The following is a 24780-nucleotide window of genomic DNA, read 5'->3' as shown; positions in this document are numbered from 1 at the left end:
TAACTTCTATTATATCTCATTGTGTGTTTAGTTCATCCATAATAATCACCTTTTAATTGTTCTTTATCTGCTAACCTTGGTTAATTAAAACGTGTAAATCCTCATCTAAAGTTTTTCTAATTAGAGTTATCTATCATGATTGACCTCTTATAAGTAACAATGCACAACATTGTATTTTTCCTATTTTTCTTTTGTTGAATATGAGAATACGTGTGCTTCAAGAAAGGGAAAAGCTCTCTCTCCCACAACTTAAACTCTAATATGGTCATACTCAATGTTTAACCTAGTTAGAAAGTCATAAACATGTTTCATATCAATTAGTTTTTCAAACTTAATAATATGTAGACATTTCGTGTTGTTTGGTTTCTTGAACCTTTTTTTATAACTCATAAACTTGTGCATCATTGTCTAATTATGAGCATGTTAGGCTAGCAACATTCTAATTTTTTTAAGGAGAATCCAATAAGAGATAACCTTGAGCAATTAAAGGTTGCATAGAGTTGATGAGTTAGGATATAACTAGAAAGTCTCCTAACTCCTATTCAGCGAATAGTGAGTTGTTAGGTGTTGGTCTTTTTTTTTCCTGTGATATACCCATACAATCCACATGCCTTAATAAACAACATATAGGATTAGGACCAAGCTAAATAATTTTTTCCATTTAGTTTGATAGAGTTGGGTAAAATCTTCACTCATAACTCTAACTTGACTCCCACTACTCTTACCAGATATAATACTTGTTTTATCAATTGTACTCTTCCATGTCATATTCACAACTCTACCAAGGATTATATATTTGACCACTATAAGAACCCAACTAGTCATTGATTAATAATCATCCCGCTAACTTAATTACAACCAGCCATTATCACTTAATCCAAGAAGCAAACCTTTGGTTCACAAGATTCAAGGACTTAAACAGTTGAAACCTAATATTTTTTCCTACAAAATTAATAGCTCAAATAACAATTGTTAATGAGACATTAAGGCTTTTGTTTATTGATTCAATGAATTTCTGAAAGTATAATTTAAATATTATGGTGATGTCGTGCTGACATCAACATGTTGTCATTACTGATATCAACAAAACAATTAACCTCCTTTTAAAACAACGACGATGCTTGAACTCACTAGATCTAGTTGTTGTACTCTAATAACATGTTTTTTCTAAGATTATTTAGAAATGGATAAAGAAAGGTGAAAAGATAAGAGATAGAAGAAAGAAAAAATAAAAAGATGAAATGACAAGAAAATATTTGTTTGTTTTTTTTTTTTTTGCACTAGACTACACTACATGTGTGTGTGTGTGTGTGTAAAGTATAAGAATATTTTATCATCCTTAACTCTACAATATAATTAATGATTGCTCCTAACCAACATTTTTTTAGCAAGATAAATTTTTAGTGTTAGTTAACTTGTATTTGAAAGATTGATTTGTCTTAATTATATCGATTATGCTATAAAGCTTCAATTTTTTTTTATTAGTTATGCTCTTGTCTACAAAATTAAAAAACTTTAACTAAAAAATTTTATGATTAAAATATAGAACTGTGTAATGAACTATAAGATAATGTTTAGTTCGCTAGATAAATATGGATGAGATATAATATTATTTTTTTATGAAGTTGCTTGGTGTATTTTTGGACAATACAAAAATCAATTTTTGTCATGTCCAAGGAATTCTAATTGAGAAGTTTTTGTTCCACTAAAAGAGATAGGACAAGCTTATCAAATTCTCTGCATAAGAATTAACCCATATTTAACCCATATTGATCCATGTCAATATAAAGATAAAAGTGATGATTATCATTATTTTAAAACTTGACTAGAAAGTTGACCTGGGTATGAGACTAGGGTCACGAGTCTGGTTGACCATTGATCCAAGTCAATATAAAACTAAAAATTATTATTAGCATATTTTTAAAACCTGACTCAGGGGTTGACCCGAGACAAGACTCGAATCACAAGTCGAGTTGACCTCTGACTCAAGTCAATTTAAGATTAAAAATGATTAATCATATTTTTAAAATATAACTCGAGGGTTGACCTGGGTCACAGATCAAGTTCACCATTAACCTAGGTCACCATAATAATATAAATAATTATTATCAGGTTTAAAACCCAACTAAAAAGTTGACTTGAGACAAGGCCTAAATCACAAGTCGAGTTAACAACTTACCAAGATCAATATAAAAATAAAATTAATTATCATTATAATTTTAAAACTCGACTTGAAAGTCAACCTATAACAAAGCCAAGGGAGTCAAGTTGACCAATAACTAGGGTCAACATAAATATACAAATGATTATTATCATAATTTTATAACCCGATTTAAAAATAAACCCAGAACAGGTTGAATCACGAGTTAGGAAAATCAACCCAAGCTGACCCAAATCAAGGTAAAAATAATTATTATAGTTTTAAAACCTGACTCGAAAATCAACCTGAGACAAGACTTGAGTTATAAGTTAAGAAGATCAATCTGAGTTAGCCCAAATAAAATAAAACAAATCAAAACATTCTTGTTTTGACTAAGAAAAGTTCAAAAAAATATACTTAATTTTTTACCCATGTTTTATCTCAAGATCAAATGTCAACCCAAGTTTTTTATCATATTAATTCTTTCTTTATTTTTTCACGAACCCAAACCACTCAAGCCTCTAAGCCAACCTTGTCCCATCCAATATCTATCAAACACAAATTAAAATAAATTATCCAATCTCGTCCAATACACACCAAACACAAATCAAGACAATTACTTATTCAGTCAAATCCTATGACATTCAATTAATATTTTCCAGCATACCAAACAATACCTAAAATACCATATCATGGTTACATGCCCCACTAGACATCAATTAATTTTCTTACTCAAGCTATGTCATCTCATGGAGAGGTCAAGTAGAGGAAGCAAACAGACTATGTAGCACATAAAAACTGATAAATAGAAAGCCAAACCCATTCTTCTCAATACGCCTAATTCAAAAAAGAATACTGAAAAAACCTTCAGAGGTCTTGAGAGGCCATTTCCTTCCTGCCACACTAAGAGAGCTGAAGGGGCCTTTCATTTGAAATAGGAACTCCCATAAAGCATGTGTACGCTGATGGTAGCTAGCAAATTCATTACCACGACAATGAAACCAACCAACTACAACCTATCCTAAGAATTCTATGCTAAAATTGTATAATGTGATAGCAAACGTCCCAAAAATTAGCAGGCACTTGCAACCACATTTGGAGCAACGTTTTCAGATGATACAGCGGATGTAGCATCCCTGCCAGAGTTTTCAACAGTTAAATCTGATCCATTCTCTTCTTTCCCGTTTACCTCTCCATTCATCTTCACAGATTCAAGTGGTGTAGCACCAGCTGGTTCCTTTATGGAGGCTGCATCTGTTTGCAAACTCTCTTTCCCAATCACAGCAGACTTCCCCTCTGAAATCTGTCACTCAAAGAAAGTTTTACAAGCCTAATCAGCACCGCAAGGACATTAAATAAATCTCTCCTAAACACGGAAAAATTCAGAGTAAAATTACAAAACAGAAGCAAATCTTGCCTGCTTGTGAAAATTGTGCTTGGCCCTTTTTTCCTGCATGATTCTTTCACGACCTGCATAAAAACTAAAATCATCCAGGATTGATGTCTTTCCCTTGTGATCCTTGAATATTTTAAGAATTTGAACACCCTTCTCGAAGATAACCTAACAGCCACAAATAAACAAGATTAAATGATAAACTCTATGGTCGAGAGCCACCCCAAAATATACACACATAGAAAAGAGGTGGGGCAGAGGGGTGAAGAAGGGCGGGAGGAGGGAAGAAAATAATATAATTACCTCTTGGGTATCCCTACTATTGGTCACAGGCTTGTTTTCATTGTTTTCAAGTGTAATATGCCTCAAACAACCATTTGGAACATCCTTAATAATATGCCACTTTAAAGGAAAGCATCCGGTCCACTTGTCCTGCTGCCAGTACTCAACAGTTCTGTTAAAATCAACAGGCCCCACCATCTCTGCCAAACCAACAAATTGCCCACTGGTGTTGACCTTAAAAAGCAAATATTCAAGATTGTTAAAATTAGGAAAAATATGAATTGATAAACTCAACTTGTAGTTGGTACAGCACTAATACTCACTGAGAATAACAGAAATACAGGACAGTCACCAGGATTCTCTTTGCCCTGTTTATATGCAGCATCCAACTTCTTATTCCCGTTAGGCGTGCTTGTCCACACGCTATATTTGATGCTCTTGTGGACATCATCCTCACTGAATGATTTAATAACAAAGAACTTTGCATCTGAGTATTCTTCAGGAAAGTCTTCCTTATTGTACTGTTCCCTGTCTGGAATTTGGAGCAAATTCTCATCCCTGTTACTCTCGGACAATGGGAGGTTCTGCCCCTCTGCTGTTTGTGTGACAGCTCCAAATTCCTTGTGGTTCCTGAAACTCTTGGCCCTCGGTCCTCTATTTAGCTCATTCAAACCATCCCGGTTCTCATTTCCATAGCCATGGCCCCTGGATTTGTACTTGTTATCAACAACCACCCACCCACGTCCATTTGTCCATGAGTTATAGGCATAAGATCCAAAATCAGCACCAGCTCTGCTTCCATATTGACCATACATCCTGTTTCCAAATTGACCATACATCCTGTTGTTTGGATTCATCAAGTTCATGTACCCAGATGCTTGGTCCATGCCAGATATTGGTCTTGTAGGATGAGTGTTCTGAGAGCAGATCAATAAATCAGAAATAATTAAACTGCTAATATATTTCAAACTGGAAACTACAAGAAAACACAAGAACTATAAAACACAGAACTTGACAAAAACTAAACAACATAAAATAACCAGATAAAAAGAAAAACTTGGGAGGCTTCTTCAAGTTTTAAAAATATCACTTCTGCTGGGTACTGAAAACCCCTAAATCAAACCAAAACAAAGAGGCTTCTATAACTAAATCATGGTCATGGTCTCCAAAATAAATAAATAATCATACAAATAAAGATCAAAATACAATAATTTGATTTGCAAATAATGAAAATAATCTAAAGCTTAAAATAAGAAACAGGTAAGACTGCTGGTTTACACACCAGTGTTGATGAGAACCCTGCACCAGCTGCTGGTCCGTTACTTCTATTTACACTTCCAGCATTCACTTTGTTATTGGAGTTTCTTGTAGCAGTACCAGCAGAAAAAGGTACTTTGTCAGCTGTACCTGAGGATGCTACATGCCCTTGAGAGTGATTGGGCTGGTTAGAGGGGTAGAACAAGCCTGCAGAAGTTGACGGCTGGTAAAAAGAACCAGGATACTGGTACTGCTGCTGTGCCCCATATAGCTGGCCATCATATCCCATGGTAGGAATGGGTGAATTTGGAGGCAGATATGTTCCAAAAGGCGCATAACCATAGCCTTGGTTATAAATGAAGTTTCCATTATCGCCATAGAAATCCTGCCCAATAGAAAACAAAATTTCAACCCCTAAGATAACTGATAGCTATTACTCGCTTGCAGTTCCACAGATTATACCCTCAATACTATGCAACAAATAACAAAGGCAATCTAGCTTATGAAGTTCAGACATAATACCACCCAACAATTAAAAGTTATCAAAATAATTTAACATAGAGGCAACTCAACACCAGATTTCAAGTAAAAGAAGATTCATTGCCGAATATTTAGATGCTCTTGAAGTCAAAAGTGAGACCCTCTCTCCTATTTATAGTGGAAAGGTTTGATAAGACATTAAATAGGTTGAACCACAAATCCCATTTAATCAAACAATAAGCAAACCCTCATCCAGTATGAAAGATTCGGAAACCATTTCTCATGCAACCTTAAATACAGCATGTACCACAAACAAGCAACAAGAAATTACTGCAGCTGTTCTTGAGTTTGAACTTGAGAGATTAGACCATATTTAATCTTCTAGAGTAGTTTCCTACTCATTGTCATAGCTATGATAGACTGAAGAAGAATGCACAGATTGCTAATGATCAGGAAAATTACAAATGATGATAGCTTGACCAGTCTAATCAACTTAAATACCCATTTTAAAAGATGTAGGGCAATATACTCAGTACACATCTTGCCTCCATTATATGCAATCAACATATATCCATTAGGGAAAAAGGTACACATTTGGGTCTACAAGAAGAGGCATTGTAGACCGTTGTAGTGCTTGGTTGTATTAGAAGCCAAGTCACTTGATCCATATTGACAAGTGGAAGGCTATACCATCAATTCACTATAGCATCAAACAATGTCACATATGGGATTCTAAAAAAACAAGAGTCAAGATTTCAAGATACCTTCGTAGCAGGTGCAGGATTTCCAGCAGTCTTGGTCTGAGAATCTAATGACAAGTTCTCTAGCAAACCTGCAGCTTCTGTGAGAGTATATGTAAAGGACCAACGAAAGAAGTCGATCATACATGGCAAGAAACATTCATCACCAAATAGCAGAACAAAACAAAAAGTCTCAGTCTTTATCCTTGAAGGCACATCTAGCATGATTAACAGCATCCCAAAATACATATAAAATACCATTCTTGTCCAGGAAAATATTTAATTCATAATAAGCACCAAAAAATAATAAACCCCACATTTATAAACTGGTTCAAAAGCTTAACAGGACATCTGAAACTCATTCATTTACAATTTCACATTCAAGTCCCATGAGAAAACCCAACATCAAAAGAATTCTTCAAAGATAGATATTAAATAGAAAAATAGAAACTTCAAATTCAAATCCCGCACATAAATATAAACCCCCCAGCACAAATATCACAAAAGGAAAAAGAAAAAAAGGGGAAAAAAAACTCATTCAACACCATTTCAATCAACCAGTCACCATATATGCATAAATAACACATATAAAATCAAGAAATTAAAAATTCAGCACAAAATTGATTTAAGAACGCAACTTTACTGACTTCTCCAAATCTATACATAAAACCCAACAAAACCCATGTTCCAAAGAACCCAAAAGCATAGAAAAAGCATTAAAAGGAGCAAAACACAAATAATTCAAAGACAAAGTAGCATCAGAACACTCCAAATCTTGCAAAAGAAAAAACAAATCCCAAATAAGAGGAGAAGGCAAGGATACTGTCAGTAGCAGAAGGAACAGCTGCCATGACGTTGTTGATGAGATATAGATCGAAGGAGCGACAGAGAAACCCTGGGAGGAGGCGGGGGTTGGGTGCTGGGGTTTCAGTTGTTTGAGGTCAAGTAGTGAAAGAAGAACTTAAGAGAGAAGGCTTGGAGAAGGGGGTAGCCGCCAAAACACCTCCCAAGACCTAGGGTTTTTATTCTTATTCAAAAGACAGCACAATAGCTACCATGAAACGGTGTGTGTGTCTCAATTGCACCACGAGTCCCACTAGATTAGATTTTCTTGGCATATATTTTACCTTTAGTTTTTCCTCTTGGAGTAGTAGATAGAGAAGAGACTAAAAGATGGAAAGAAAAGAAGATAGTGGTGATTTTGCACGTGTATCTGTCATAAATGCTGCTTTGACGTTGAGGGTCATTTACCACCCAAATCATGTTGTTTAGCATCAGCTACTCATTGCCTGCGGACTGTCACGGGTGACTTTTCATTTTAAAGTGTTTTTTTTTTTTTTAAGAATATATATTAAAACAATATATTTTCTTATTTTTAATATCGATATATTAAAATTATTGAAAAAAATTAAAAAAATATTAATTTAATATTTTTTTAAGAAAAGTACATTAAACCCCTGAAAAAAATGTGGAAAAACTTAACAATAAAAGACAATTGAAAGATAATAATAATAATAATAATAATAATATAAATTACACATGTATAAAAAGGCAGGAGGGAATTAAAGTTTGTCATGTGCGATGTGTATGGAATTTTACGAATTGTAAGCATTATGAAGAAATTATAATTAAATGAATAGATGATTTTCTGTAGAGAGAGAGAGAGAGGGAGAAATTCAATTCAAATCGGGTCAAATTATGAGGTCAAATTAAACTAGAAACTTAGGAAATTACCTAAAATAATTAAAAGGAAAAGTGGGGCAAAAATGGAAAAAAAAAAAACAAAATTACTCCCTCCTTCCTTATAAGCATGACCGACAACCATTAAAGGAAAAAAAAGAGGATTTATTTGTTTTTCTTGTAATTGTGAAGGGATTGAAGGGATTTAAGCTTGTGAGTGAATTTCAGATGGTTTAAAAAAAAGGAAGGAAACACTTAAACACAAGAGTAAATAGAGATTAAAGGGAGAGAAAGGAAAAATTAGAGAGAGAAACTAGAGAAATCAAGAAAAGAAGAAGATAGGTGGCAAAAATTTTGATTGGTTACGTTTCAAAACTCACATAATTACTTAGGAAGGTGTTTAGAATCTAATTACGTAAGTTTGAGTAAAATTGAAATGATTTAGAAGAAAACTAAGAAAATTTGAGTTGGGGTTCTTAGTAAAAATTTCAAGAAAATGTAAAATTGATGGAAATTGGTTTAGCTGGGATGAAATGGGTATAAAAACCTTGGGATAATGAAGCATGAATTTGAAAAATGGAGTGTTACATGGTTGCCCAATAAAGAAAAAGGAGAGAGGAAATTAAATTGTTAATTTAAATACTCTTTAATTGTATGAAAGTAATGTGTATAATTATTATGACTATGCATGAAGATGAAAGCATTGCTTGGTTAAACTTAATTGAGATTTTAAAATGTGTTGGAATTGAGATTTTTTTGAGAAAGATAGGGGTTAAATGCATGGTTGTTAAGGGTGTTGTTAAACTAGTATGTAGTGATTATATACTAGTTAAAATCATTAGGAGATTATATAAAAAAAAAGGGAAGGCTTATATGATTGACTAAGTATAGAGTTTGGAAGGAATTGGATAAGTGCGATGAATCTTGGAAATTATAATAAATTTTGTAGTACAAAATCTTTGACAAACTCGGGATGTTACAAGCAAGATTGTGCAAATGTTGATTAATCAAATAAGCATATGAAATTATCTTCTAAAAAAGGCATGTAAAGGGATAGGGGGTATATTCGTAGAAGATTCCTTAGTATTAGCTTACGTATATGGGGGCCTCCTTTCAAATTTTGATGTTTTTGTTGGCTGTCATTGGAACTGTAGTTATAAAGTTGAAATATCATTCATGTTATTGATGATTTGATGTTATTTGTTAGTTCTTTAAATTCAACTATACTTGGTATTGGTAATGTGGTTTGTAAGGACCAAAAACAATATGTTTAGAGACCTAAAAGGCCAAATATAGGTCTTGGCAATAGTTCTTCAATTTTTTAAAACTTTCCAAATTCTAGGTTCATGTTCTTCACAAGAACATTGTCTTAGCCTCTTGTTTTTAGATGATTTGGGTTAATTTTTGGCAGAAACATGTTAGCTTGTCATCTTTAGAAAATAATCTAAGGTTAAAACGCATTAATAACATGTATTTATGCATTTAGATTATAGGGTTCTTTCAACTACCCAAACAAATTTTGATCAAATCATGGCTTTTAAGTGTTAATCGACAAAATTGGATGTTTGTTCTTGATCTACGCATGATTACGCATAAAATCATGCCCTTGATTCTATTGAAACTTGTATGGTTTGTAATTCGTGTTTCCTGGGTTTCGGTTTGAAAGTTCATTGTGCTCTTCATATTCTTGGTATTTGATCTATTTTTGTCATAAAATTTTATGTTTTTGTTTTTTTTAGTTTTGATCTATTTTTGCTTTAATTGTTTGTTTTGCTTTAGTTTCGGATCAAACCATGGTTTTCGGTTTGATTTAGGGTTGGGCCAGTGTTTTTGAGTCAACCCGATTAGTTTTGTTTTGGGTCAAATACTAAGGCTTTGTTTGGTTGGTTACTTTTTTTTGTTAAGGAATTTTTTATCTAAGAGGTTGTTTGGCAAACACATCATTATACCTATTGTGACAATTTTGGTTTGAACAAAAATGGTTTTTTTACCAAACATGCCCAAATAAATTCATAAAAATTATAAAAAAAAATTCAAGGACCAATTTTAAATTATTTGTGGATATCTTGCATATTTTTCCAGCAATTTTATTTAATATCGAGGCTGTAGACTTACCTTGTAAAATGTTAACCTTCTATTAAAATACTCTATTTTTTGTCAAAATCTCCAAAAACAAATTCTCATTTTCAAAAAAATAAAAAATATGTTTTATGTGGTGTGCATTCAGTTAAGTCTCTCAAGAGATAAAAATTATTTTTTGCTTTATATATATGTATGTATGTATATATGTATGTATGATTTAGCATTATATATATATACACAACACACACACACACACAAATAAAAAAATACATTTACATGTATTTTTAGATTTAATAACCAATTTATTGAATTCATGAAAACTTGGTCAATATTTCAGTAACCTCTAAAAAATTTTATTCATGAGAATTAAAAGTTGACATTCTGGTATAAATGTTGGACTTACAAGAAGGTTGGCATTTAAGTACTAGAAGTTGACTATAAATTTATCAGAATTATTTCAGGTGTTCTCACTAATTTGAATAGAGAGTATTTTTCACCACAATATACGAGTTGTGGAAAAAAATTTCACCTTCCAAGATAGGTGAACTTTGTCAGGGCACTTTGATGAACTTTTCCCGCAAGAATTTATTTGGGCATACAAGCCCATAATGAATTCGAAATGTCAAATTTATTCATGAGAATAAATATTTATTTTAAGCCATAGACAGATCATCGATTAAGAACTCATCAATACCTTTAAGCCACTTCTAGATCACACAATACAACTTACCTCAGCTAAAGTGCGTTAGGAGTGTTATACATTTCTTAATTATAATTAGTCTCTTAACCCTGAATCAAACAACTAAGTGGTCACTTATTGATCCCGACACCGCAACGCCGCATGCGCATATGTGACAGAATGGTGATTTCACTGGGGACCTTCTATTTTGATAGTATTGGACTCGGTTTTATATGTTTTATGTGGTTTATGTAATTTGATGTGTTTAAATCTTCACATTTGGCTTACTTCTTTACGTCTTTGTATGTTTTATCTCGTTTGCGCATGTACATTGGATATAAATGAATGTCTTCATGCATGACTAGTCTATTTATGATACATCGCTTTGAAATGCACATATATGGAAACTTCATGTTAGTTGGCGAAGTAGCGACTTATCCTATGACTTTCAATCAAGGTTTAAGTTCATGAAACCATATGACTATTTGTTGAGTGCTTAGATTGGTAATGATTAATATACATGTCATCATATCACCTACTAAACCCCTATATTGCCTCTACAATGGTGATCACTAAGACAACAAGAGACCCTTTCTAGAGACCAAGTAGTAAACTTATCCCCTATCTTACGTAAAAGGATTAAAACTCTTTAGGGTGTATGCTCCCTACATATGCTTTGAATCAAGGCAAGCCAAACATCTTGAGTTCAAGACTTACGGGTGACACAATGGCCGTCACTTAGAAAATTTTCATTGTAAAGTTTGGGCAAGAATCAAAATTATTATTCATCATGCAAGAGTAACGACCATGTGTCACCTCTTGAAGGGCAAATTCATCATAGAAAAACATACTCATACATTTAACATGCATGCTCATAGGTTGAAATATAGGTCCCTCAAATTTGGTTTTTCTCTAAAGAGCCAAGAGTTGTCAATGTTTGACGGTGTTAAGGAGGATTTGCTCAACTTCTAATCCAAAAGCATCGTTGTGCTTTTCTTCAAGCCGATAACAAGAACCCCTACTTTACCATGAACTAAGCTTGTGCCCTATGCTCGAATGTCATCTATGAAGTCTTAACGCATTTATTAATGGAGATTGTGGTGAAATATAGGCTTCTTTCTAAAGAAGGCAACAAGTTCACTTACGAATCCACTTGTACGAAGCTACACAGCCAAAAAATCAACATTGTCTCTAGATTATTTATACAAAGCATGATCAATAATGAATATCATGTTTCCTTTATTTCAATTAACACTCTAAAGCCCCATCATGAAATGTCATTTGATTTCCTTCATGATCATGTTGAAATAGTGGCATTAACAAATCAAAGAGTGTTACTTTGTCACGCATACCATGGACTATGCTATTAAATGGGAAACCCTACTACCAAACAATGGCAGAAGATCTTGAATTTGAAAACATGATATGATATTATAAAACTTAATATGATGGTTGAAAGATCAAAGCCTTTAAGCTATAAAATTATGAGATTCTCGAAGCCCAAGTTCCGCCCGCATGATAAAGAATTCTATATGTACCACTGCATTAGAGTTGAGTTGTTTGACTCAAAGACTTGGAGGTGAAAGTTGTTGGATGAGGTAAAGTTGCCACAAGAGAAGTTTCTTTATCGTATGATAAAAATATTTGTGAATGGTTCACTTCATTGGCTTACTTGGAAGAGAAATATATTTGTATTTGATGTGAAAATAGAAAGTTATTTCTTCTTTCCTTTTGTTTCACCAGCCTTTAAAGGCAATGATAGTAAAGATATTGGGCTTGTTGAATACAAAGAAAAACTTGTATTGACCTACATTGATAGGGAGAGTGATTTCATGAAAATATAGATCATGAAGAGTTACAACAGAAGACAATGGAACAAAAGACATTTAATAAACATGGGGGTTTGAATGAGAAAAAAACCTCATGTAAGTCCTTTGAACTGCAATGTTAACATTGTGTTAATGGGAAAATATTTTCCTAACATGATATTTTTTTAACTTCAAGATCAAAAGTATTGATATGTTGTGATTAGGGAAGGGTTTACTCCATATATTCTTCCCATTTAGATCCATTTTTATTGTCGAGGAAGGAGCACAGTTGGACATGACATTAGAATTGTCATGCCTTTAAGAACAATTGCCATAAACCACCATTCCCAAGGTGGTATAATCCATATGAGAGATATGAGTAGTTCCAAGAGTTTCAAGTATCGAGTCTAGAAGTTAATGAGCAAGAGGCAAGTTGAGGATGTGATAAATGATATCATCTACCATATTGTCATTAGATCATCGTGAGCATAACAAAGATTGATAAACGATGATGAGACACGGGTGATTGCTGGAGAAGCTGGCCTAATTAGGATGTTGCATTGTCAACAATTTTGTTATGAAATTTTTTTATTCAACATTTTGTTTAGGGATTAAATCATATTTTTAATGAAATATGCCTTTTCTTTTTATTGTTCTAAAATCAAAAGATGATTAGCATTTTATTATTGGCTATGATATTTTGATCAAGCTCCAACGTGCAAAATTAAGACTAATCAATCTTGAAAGATTAAAAGTGTCTTGATTGCAGAAATAATTCAATGTTTGTTAAAATAGCATGACAAACAATGTAGGATGACCAAACAATTTTGAGCTCATATATGAAATTAAACCACATATCATGAAGTTTAGCAGTATGCATAATGACTTGCAGTAGATTCAATAGTTATGGACTCGTGAATCATGGTTCTTTGCAAGTCCAAATTATTACGCTGGACAAGGTCAAAATTTATCGGTTCTAATTGACCTTGTTTGAAATGAGAAAAGACCATCTTTGTTTATTCATTTCACAATTCTTAAGATAAATCCCTTATAGATCCTAATTTGAGCCTGATAGAATCTTTCTTTTGAAAAAAAACCTTGCCTAGATTACACCCTTACACTGGGTCAAGTGAGGGATTTTTGGTTGAAAAGATAAAAACAATAGTAGAATCAATAGTAAAAGGAATGCTAAGAATGAAAACCAAACGATCAAGAAAGGGCTAAAAAAAAACCCTTGGCTGGAAGGCATCCAGGAAAACTTTGAGAAAGGAAGTGAGAAAGCCAAAAGTAGAAATTATCTGCACTTAAAAGCAAATCAAGTGTTGATGATGGAATGCTATGAAAAGGTTAAAGGTAGAAAAATATCGATCATGTCTAAGAGGGGTATGCCTATCATGTCTAGGAGGAGCAAGAAAGGTTTTAATTGAGGAAAGGCACAACAAATGTCAAAAATTAATGTTGGGGGCATGAGAAAAAAAAAAGATATTGGACTATAAACATATCCTTTTGTATCTATGATAAAACCTTTATTGTCTTCAAATGATTTTATTGGTTGGAGTTGTTTTATGGTCTCTGTTAAGAGAATGTTGATCTTTTAGGTAAAAATGGAATGTGTATCATGATTATATGCCATTTTTTTACAAATATAGTAAAAGAAAAATGAGGAAATGATAAGGCTAATGATTGGTAGTGAACCTTGACCCTTCCTTTAAATTGAAACGTAAGACAACAAAAAAAAATGGAGTATCATGAGACAAATAATGGCAATGAGCTATAGTATTCTTTTTAAATTTGAGATTGACAATGGAAGGAATGGCATGGTTGTATGTAAATGACAGATAAAAATGGAACTTCTTGAACTATTAATTAAATGAGGTAAAAATTCTTGTTGAAAAGAGTAGCATGGTTATATGCTAATGTTTGAATTTGATTGGTAACATTGAAAGTTTTTATTGATGAAAAGTCCTGTTAAGAGGTGAGGCATAGTGCTTGATTTTGATTAAAGGAAATTCTATAGAAAAGGTAAGGCATAATTATTTGCTATTATTTGATTTTGATTAATGAAAATGGAGTTTCTTGTCTAGTTTTAGGAAACAAGACTTTTTGATGAAATGTATGGCATGGTTATATGTCATTATGAAGATAACAAAAGAAAAAGAGTGAAGTGAATGGTTGATAGTGATCTTAGGTTTTTAAAACCCTCAAACCCCCAAACACCTTGGTATTGAAATCAACATAATGCCACCTCGTTACGTACCATCAAATGATATACTCAAAATAAAAGATTAAAATTGACACAAAGCACTATAAAAGAGCCAAACAAACTATTTTAATCTTACGAGTCAATTTATGTTTTCAAAATACAAGATAATCATATTACATGTATTGAATGATACGTGTTAGATATTTGACTAAAGAAGCTTAATTTTAAAAATACTTTCAAAACTAACATCTCTCTAATTTTATTTCAACAATGAGAATTAAATAGACATGATCCTAGAAATTTATGAGTTGATTTCTAAAAAAGAAAGATTTTCAAATAAAAAAGATCATTGATCGAGTTTACAAAGCCGTTGACAGAAATGACATTGACACTTTTTAAGTTGAGCAAACGAGGGGCAATACAATGGACCCTAAGAGGAAAAATAAACATTATTCAGATTTGTTGGAGGGGAAAGAAACACATAATCAAATGATGATTTAGTGAAATCCATCAAAACTATGATTAGCATCTGTTAATGACAAGTGTCTCTTGATGATAGATTGAAGAATAAGCATTATCAGATCAGTTGAGGGCAATGTTGCTAAAAAACAGTCTATGATTAATGAACTCTAGTAGCAGTTGATAGTAACGCTACACTTGAGGGTAGTCTTCATGTCTAAAAGATTGGTTTACCCTTTGAAATATGCTTATGACTCCTGAAAGATGTTATCACATGTTGGAAAGATACACGCTACCTAGATTGACAGGGGAAAATCTACTTTGAAGCTCATTGATTCAAAGTGCATTCCACCGTATTGATATGGGTGATAAAAAGAACATCATTGATGATGATAATGTGTTTCTTTCCATGATTGAGTTTAGCTAATTACAAAGCCTTGAAATGAGGGAGAATCTCTAAAGATAGATTGGGTCTAAAAGGATGAACTTAGTCGTATCAGCTAAAGAGATGTTGAAAATCATTAGTGAAGGATGACTGTAATGGTTTTATTCAAGAATTTAGAAAATGTTTTCATATTGAAGAAGCATAGCCCAATTGAGGAACAACTTCATGGCTATATAAGTACCTATAATAGTTATAATAAATGTACAGAGTTGTTTAATAAGATTAGACGGGTTAAAAGCCATTTATTATGAAGAACATTAAATACACATTGATGAGCCTTTGCTGCAAGCAATGATATGTATGTCTAAATGACTTGAAAATTTCATGAAGGTTGATGCTTGAAGAATATGTTTCAACAAGGGGTAATGTCATGGCTGATTTGCAATCTAAGATGAGGTTGACACTAGAAAGCCTTTAGATAATTGTTGGCAAAATACACATAGCTAATCAAGAGGTGGTTTTTGAAATGATCCAAGAAGTTGAATGATTTGTTAAACTCCTTTATGATGAAACAAACAACACCACACTTGGGGGCTTGGTTAGGCTTGATAAATAATGAGAGCAATAATCATGGTGGATAGTCTAAAAAGGAGCACTTATATTCAAACGAAGAATTGGCAAATGATAAACTCGAATGAGAATTGGATAGTCCAAAAAGCATCAGATGGCAAGCTAAGGCACCTTAGGACGATAAAGTGTCAAAGAATAGGGGCTTCTATTTCAAATCAGGTAAGGATACATGCATGTCATCTAACTCTTAAGCATTGCATAAATGTTTTATTTATAGGAAAAATCCATAATTAAATCATTTAAAAAATAATCCTTGAGCAAATACAACAAGGGATCTCAGTTTTAACCTTGCAATTAGAAAGAGAATGAGAAAAATCCTGCCATTAGGAACTTCTTAGTTTTTTGGCATTGAAAAATGTCAAAAAGTTCAAACCCTGTGACCGGGAAGTATCAAAGGCCAACCCTACAATCAAAATGTTTTGGATTCAATCAAAATACCTTTAGATAGTTCTAGTTAAAGGGAATCATCAAATTGAGATTTCAAGTCAATGAGCTGAAAACATGAGTCGCTGAGATAACAGAACTGCTAGAAAAAAGTTGCATATAAAGAATAGTTGTGAGAAAACGATTATCCTAGAAGATAAAGATTTTAGTTCTGATTAAAAAGAATTTTCAGATTTGGATCTTAGGTTGACCGAGCTGAAAACAAATATTAGATTGGGATATTAGATTAATCGAGTTGAAGACAAAGATTTTGGTTGTGGTTAAAAGAGATTGTCAAATTGGGATCTTAAGTTATCCAAACCAAAGACAAAGAGTTTGGGTTCTGATTAAAAGGAATTGTCATATTGGAATTTTATGTTAACTGAGCTATGAAACCAAAGTTCTAGTTAAAGGGAATCATTGAGATGTAGGAGTTCAATTCAACTAAACTGAAAACAAAAATCATCAAAATGACAAAATTCATTCCCGATTAGGATAGCATTCTCCATAGCTTAAATACTCACGAAAAAAGTCTACACAAGCAGCTCAACACTCGAAATCTGCATGGGTGAACGAAAGCCAAGAAATGGCAAAGACATCCCACTTATAGGGTGAGGATAATTAAGACGGTAAGATAAGGCACTTGTGTTAAGAGTCTACCCTTAAAAGGTATTTTTATTTTGGAATTTTGTTTTAGAAAAGTTTTGGAAGGATCCGATGTAAATCATAGTATTTAAAATTTGAAAAGGGTAGGTTGCCCGTGAAAATAAATCAATTTCAGGGAAGCATAAATGCTTGCTAAAATTCTTTTTAAAATTTAAAAAGGTTAAGCCACCCGTGAAAATAGACCAAAACATTTGAATTTCAAAATAGACAGGTCGCCAGTCAAAATAGATCAATTTCAAGATAGCATAGATGTTTGCTAAAATTCTTTTTGGAATTTAAAAAGCGTAAGTCGCTGGTGAAATAGACCAAAACTTTTGAATTTTAAAATGGGCAAGTCACTCGTGAAAATAGATTAATGTCACGGAAGCATGGACGCTTGTTTAAATTATTTTAGGAATTTAAAAAGGGTAAGTCATCTGTGGAAATAAACCAAAACTTTTGAATTTCAAAATAGGCAAGTCGTTCATGAAAATAGAATAATTCTTTTGAATTTTAAAATTGGTAAATCACCCATGATAATGAGACCATTTTCTGTAAAAAGAAAAGTCTTTGGATTAGTGGATAACATAAAAAACCATACAGACATTTATTCTTTACAAGCTCATTATACAAAACCTTAATGAGATTTTGTTTCGTAATTATTGTAAAGAATGGGCATCTGTTGTTACTCATTTTTACCCCCCCAACACACACACATATATATATATAATAAAACTAATAAAAAATATAAGAGGACATACATGAAAAAAGCATAGAATATTTTCCAAGATTAGTGGTGGAGGACCAAGATGATAAGTGAAAACGTTGGAGGACTAAAATGTATAAGATTGGCAAAATTGATCATCCAATTCTGACTAACAAAAGGCCCTACTAGTGAAAACATTTTGATCTGGGGTAAAGAAAAAAAAATTTGGATGAGGACTTTGTTGCATAAATACTGAAGTTTGATGGGCAATTAGGGACTTAATTGAAGAAATCAAAAATTAAGGACCAAACTAAAAAGACATGTGATTGTAGGGGCTGAAATTGACCAAATTAGGGGCTAAATTGAAAAATATATTTAAATTTTAATGGTTATTTCAGGGTCCGAGTGCACAAATCGGGAACCAAGGACCAAGATAAAAATAACGTTAAACTTTGGGGCTGATGATTGAGTTCGGCAGGGGTGAAATTACATGCAATTAAGAGTTTGGAAAGCAATTATGGATACAATTAAAAGCAATTAGAAGAATAGGGGCTGAAATGAAATATTTCAGATCTCAAATTAAAAACCCTAATTTTTAGGGTTTAACCTAGACGATGCATCGTTCAGCCACTGTATAACTTCTTCGATAGTTTTGGCTAATCGGGTAGACACTTTCAGGCGAATGACTGTGACATTTCTGATCACCTCAGGGGCTATAACCACCACCATTCAACTGAGAAACATCCCCTCTACAAAGACCAGTTACTCTCATCAAATATTTACATCCCATTTTCTTCAACGAACTCAACAACATCTTGTTTTCAATCAGTTATCACTGTATTTTCAAATTCTATGCTAATCGGTTTGGCACTTTCAAATAAATAAATGTGAAGTTACAAACCTTCAAATTGAGAAAGGTTGGATCCAAATGAAAGGCATGTAGATCTTATACCAATTTCAGGTGGTTTCTAATAACGTTTACACCTATTTTTCAAAAACCACCTATTTTTTTCATGTGTTCACACTTAAAACTTCTAAAAGGGTTCTTATTAATTCATCTTAAGATCAAAAGGCCAGAAATAGCTTATTGTCTTCCAAGTCTAAAACCACCAAGTACCCCTAAAACCAAATCAATACTTTCAAAACCAGCCTGGTACAAGAGCTTTCAGTTGTTAACTTTTTTCCAAAACCCTCTCACTTTGATCAAAGAGCTAAGATTTGATCAATATTAGAGGGAATCCATCAAAAAAACCTAGAAAACCCCTATAAATACCCCTGGAAATCAGAAGAGAAAAAAAAGAAAAAAAAGAAAAACATGGAGAAATACTTTGTTAATATACTATATTGTGAAGGTTTAAAAGCCTAACATAGAAGGTCTAACAAGCTTTGAAAAGAAAAGGAGTGAAATGGGAAGAAGGAAGGAAAAGAGAAGAAAAAATAGCAATCTATAGTCAACAAGCTTGGAGAAGGTATAACCATGTAAAAACTCATTGATGGAGTCTATGTGGCCTGCCTATTCATGTTTTCTTAATATTTAAACCTCTTTTGATTTTTTTCAGCTTGTTTTAGTATTATGATGTTTTCTAGTTTTGTTTTTATTAATACGTAAAAATATTGTTTTTATTATTTAAATCTTATTTGGAGTTGATATTGACGTTACTGAGTGTCAAGACAATATGTTTGTGACTAATTTTGATAAAATATTGTATTTTTTGATCTACCAAAAGGTGACAGTGGGTGTTTGATGCCTTTTCTATTTTGTAAGGTAGCAGTGGATGTTTGATACCTTTTTTGTTTTATTAGTGTATGTTCCTGGCTCCTGAACATGGTTTGAGTTCTAAGTGTTTAAGAGTTAGTTGAGAATCAAATTTTAATGTTTTTATTGGCTGTCATTGGGGCTGCAGTTATGAAGTTGAAACTTCATGAATGTTATTGATGATTTGATGTTATTTATTAGTTTTTTGAATTCAATTATGCTTGGTATTGATAATGTGGTTTGTGAGGACCAAAAGTAGTGTATTTAGAGGCCTAGAAGGCCAAATTTTAGTTTTGGCATTAGTTCTTCAATTTCTGGAAATTTTCCAAATTCTGGGTTCATGTTCTTCGCATGAACATTGCCTTAACCTCTTGTTTTTTAGGTGATTTGGGTTAATTCTTGGCACAAACATGTTAGCTTGTCATCTTTAGCAAATAATCTAGGGTTAAAACACACCAATAACACATATTCATGCATATAGATTCTAGAGTTCTTTTGATTGCCTAAATAGATTTTGATCAAATCGTGACTTTTGAGTGTTAATCGAAGAAAATGGATGCTTAGTTCTTGATCTACACATAATTACACAAAAAACCTTTCACTTGATTGCATGAAACTTGTCTGGTTTGTGGTTTGTGATTTGTGTTTGTTGGGTTTCAGTTTGAATGTTCTTCGTGTTCTTAATGTGTGATCTGTTTTCGTCATAAAATTTTATGTTTTTTTTTGTTTTTTTAGTTTTGATATGTTTTTGATTTAATTGTTTGTTTTGCTTTAGTTTCGGGTCAACTCATGGTTTTCAGTTCGATTAAAGTTTGAATAAGTATTTTCGAGTTAACCCGATTGGTTTTGTTTTGCATTAAGTACCAAGGCTTTGTTAGATTGGTTACTTCTTTTGTTAAGGAATTTTTGGCCTAAGGGTTGTTTGGCAAACATACCATTAGATCTATTTTGACAGTTTTGTTTTGAATGAAAATGGTTTTTTACCAAACAGACCCGAAATAAATTCATAAAAAATATAAAAAAAAATTTGAGTACCAATTTAAAATAATTTGTGGGTCTCTCACATAGTTTTCCAGCAATTTTATTTAATATTGGGACTATAAACTTGCCTAGTAAGATGTTGATCTGGCATTAAAATACCCTACTTCTCATCAAAATCTCCAAAATTTCTAAAAACAAATTCTCATTTTCAAAAAATAAAAAAAAAATGTATTTTATTTAGTGTGCATTTGGCCAAGTCTCTCAAAAGATAAAAAAACATATTTTGCTTTATATGTATATATATATATATATATATATGATATAGCATTTTTTAAATATAAATAAAAATTCAAAAACTATCTTTGCATCTATTTTTGGATTTAATAACCAATTTATTAAATCCATAAAAACTTGGCTAATATTTCACTAACCCCTAAAAATTTTAATTCATGAGAATGAATAGTCAACATTAATGAATAGTCAACATTCTTGTATAAATGTTGGAACTATAAGTAAGCTAGCATTTAAATACTAGAAGTTGACTAGAAAATTCTTAGAATTATTTTGGGTATTTACCAATTTTAATTGGGATTATTTTTTACCATAATATACGATACGATTTGTGGAAAACTACTTCGTCTTCCACGATAGGTGAACCATGTCAGAGCACTTATATGGACTTTTCCCGCAAGAATTTATTTTGGCATAAGATTACATAATGAATTCGAAATGCCAGATTTATTCATGAAATAAATATTTATTCTAAGCAATAAATGGACCATTGATTAGGAACTCATCAATACATTTAAGTCACATCTAGACCACACAATGCAACTTACCTTAGGTAAGATACGCTAGGGGTGTTAATACCTTACCTAGCCGCAATCAATCTCTTACCCTAGAGTTTTATATAAGACCAATCCACTTGGATCTCATAGTGGCCCTGAACTAAATAACTAGGTGACGACTCCTTGATCATGACGCCACAATGTCACGCATGTACATGCGACACTTGATATAACATAATGGCGGTAGTTAGGGGTGTTCATGGTTTGGTTCGGTTTGGTTTAAACTCAAAAAACCAATCGAACCAAATTACATTAATTTTGTGAAATATTAACCGAACCAGACCGAAAACCGGTTCAAACCGAAACGATCCGGTTTGGTTAAATCCGGTTTTTAAAAAAAAAACCGGGAAACCTAATCCCATCATATATGGGTTTTTTTTTGAATTTTTTAAAATTGGTTTACATTAAATCGGGCTTTAAAATTTTCACGATCTCAGCCAAAACAACTCCTTCATGGTTTCCATTGCCATTAATCCCATCGATCTCAGCCATTATCATGAATACTTACCACAAGAAAGATTGGTTGGGAGATTCTTGAAATTGAGAAAAAAAAAAGGCCTCGGGTCCCGACCCACAAATGAATAGGAAGTGGGGCGAAGGTCTTTCATTAAAGGGGGTAAAGAAGGGTGGGGCTTTGTTCTGAAGGGGGCACCTTTCGCAACTTTATAAAGGAGAGCCTCAAGTTGCAGGAGTGAAAGAAAGAGTCTCGACCAAGAACTTAAAGTAGCGGAGTCTGAGGTACAACTAAGAATGAAAAGGGAGGAAAGATAAGAACAAGAAAAAGATACAAGTGACAAAGATGGGCAAAGATCATTGTACATCAATTTTCTTTGGATGTGTATGTGACGTTGAAAAATGTGATCTTCTCATTGAAAGCTCATTCAACAACCCACCAGAAAGGAAGATTGGGAAACTGGGAAAAGAAGATTGGGAATTAACTGAGAGGAAGATTGGGAATTTCTCTGGGTGGTGACTTTTTATGAGAGGCAGTAAAGTTATGTTAATTGTTAGGGTTAGGTTACAATTTAACTATTTATACCTTGAAGATTTTTGTAACTTTTAGCTTTTATAGGTACGGTTCGGTTTGTGCCAGTTTCTGGTTCAAAATCGAAACTGAACCGGACCTGTTAAAATTTATGGTTTTGACAATCAGTTTAATCGGTTTTTCATTTTGGTTCGGTTTTTTTAGTTAATTTTTCTTTGATTTTCTCGGTTAATCAGTTATTTTGAACACCCTTAACAGTAGCTAAGGAGACAGATATCAATATTGATTGATAAAAATTGATTCATATGACAAAGAAAAGGAAAGAAATGTGTTCTGATACTTAATAATCATGTTGACGGTGACTATGGAGTTGGGTAGAAGGCTTGTTGGGTAATCTGGATGATGACCAACATGAAGAATAAATGACTTATTCATCTATATGTAGGACAAGTAAGGGGTTTGGTGTAAATTGAATTGTCATTACTAAAGGTGACTTATGGATATGAAGAAATAAAGTGGTTTTCGGATTTATATGGATATATCTGAGTTATTAACAATATTGGGTTAATATATGAGTAGAGAATCGAATTTGTGAAATATTAAATAGTAAAATAATGGCATTTTTTACCTTATATGTTATAAATTTTAGAGGTTCATCTTTCTCAACGGAACAACGTTGATTTAGTTTATTATTTACATTTTGTTAAGTATAGAACCTGTGTATCTTGAAAAGATTATGGCATTGTAATAACTTTATTATAGGATATATTAAGTATGGAATGTTATTATTATAGTATTATGTATGTTAAAATTTTACTTAAATTCAATTATGCATTTAAATGATATATGGTCTACTAATGAAAGGAATGAAATGGAAGTATTATAAGGATTATTGACAAATTGTAAATAGATTTGAGGGATAAAAGGAACCAATGGTATGTCTAAGGCATTTGTGTGAAATTATTAGAATGTGTTTTGGTGCAGGTAGCAGGAAGAAATTTCGGATAGGACTTCGTTAAAGAAGACTATGCTGAAATTTCATTAAAAAAATAAAGGAATTTGAAAGACTATTAAATTTCAATAAATGTCAAATCAGAGTATTTATGATGATAAATAAAGTTGATTAAAAAACAAATAAATGTATCCTAATTTCAACTATGCCATGAAATACATTGGTTAAATTAATGTTTAAGAGAAAAACGAGGGGTTTTACATTAAAATTCAAAAAGCTAAAGGGACTATATAAGAAGCAAAAGGAAAATAGGTGGATCAGAAGGAACTTTTTCAAGTGATTTCAAGATTGGCCACGTGGTTTTTTTCTATTTTTTAGTTTGGTTCTTTTTTTTTAATTGTGATTTTTACTATAATTTTAAACTATATCTCATTAAATTGGTCTGCAACAAAGTTCTAAAATTTAATAAAAACCATCAAATATGTAGAACACTTGAAGATAAAAGATTATCAATTCATAAAACACCCAAAATATCTCACAAAAGGATGCAATAAAAAAAAAAGTTTGATGAACAAAATGAAGAAAAAGTAGGCATAATTGTAATACACATTGAAAGCTAAGAATATGTTTCGAAGTTTTGGGCCTAGCCCCTGCTTCTAAAATGAATTTTGAATATGGATGTTCATGGATAAAGTGGATCGGGTTTTGACTTTAATTATATTCAACCTAATTTTTGATATTTTACAAAATATAAACATGACCCATTCAATTTTATTTTATTTTTAGCCCGAGTAGGTTGGATGTATCAAGTTTAACTAAAAGTTTTATAGATATTATAGATATACACGAATTAAGCATATTAACTCTTTTATTCATCGACAATCCTAAAAAAAATATCTAGATACAACTGTTGGAACTATATAAGATTGCTAGAATGTATATATTAGGGACAACATGAAAACTATCACAAATTCTACATAAAATCAAATCAAAACAAAAATCATAGTCAAGCATTTTATAAAATTATTAGGGTGCAATATGATACAAAGACAAACTAGTAGGAAGAGAATATAAAGTGCTTTTGGATTTATGATTAGACTAAAAAAATAAAAGTTTAATCTGAATTCTTAAAATTTTCATTTGTTTTCTAATGGTTCCTTGGTTACCAAATAGAAAAGATTGGAATTGTAAAACCCATTGTCACTTTATCATATTAAATTTCAAAATAAATATCTATAACTTCTGTAAAAATGAGAAATAAAGAGA

At 32.3% G+C, this 24780-nt stretch overlaps 1 protein-coding gene across 1 annotated transcript; it reads right to left on the bottom strand.

Moving 5' to 3' along the window:
* Positions 1-2925: 2925 nt before the first annotated feature.
* On the bottom strand, positions 2926-7465 carry LOC133668444 (YTH domain-containing protein ECT2-like). The gene is made up of 7 exons (XM_062088299.1): positions 7116-7465; positions 6317-6393; positions 5098-5457; positions 4139-4732; positions 3837-4049; positions 3558-3701; positions 2926-3443 (listed from the first exon to the last, which is right to left on the bottom strand). The coding sequence occupies exons 1-7, from the start codon at positions 7141-7143 to the stop codon at positions 3213-3215; spliced, it is 1647 nt and encodes a 548-aa protein (XP_061944283.1). The 5' UTR covers positions 7144-7465; the 3' UTR covers positions 2926-3212.
* Between the last annotated feature and the right edge of the window lie 17315 nt (positions 7466-24780).

This window comes from Populus nigra, chromosome 11 (genome assembly GCF_951802175.1).
Source record: "Populus nigra chromosome 11, ddPopNigr1.1, whole genome shotgun sequence".
NCBI lineage: Eukaryota > Viridiplantae > Streptophyta > Magnoliopsida > Malpighiales > Salicaceae > Populus > Populus nigra.
This window is presented reverse-complemented; position numbering and strand designations above follow the sequence as displayed.

Coding starts and splice junctions, on each gene's coding strand:
- LOC133668444 (XM_062088299.1), bottom strand. CDS start 7,143: ATGGCAGCTGTTCCTTCTGCTACTGACA. Junction 6,394..7,115: donor TGTTCCTTCTGCTACTGACA/GTATCCTTGCCT, acceptor ATACTCTCACAG/AAGCTGCAGGTTTGCTAGAG. Junction 5,458..6,316: donor ATCCTGCACCTGCTACGAAG/GTATCTTGAAAT, acceptor TCTATTGGGCAG/GATTTCTATGGCGATAATGG.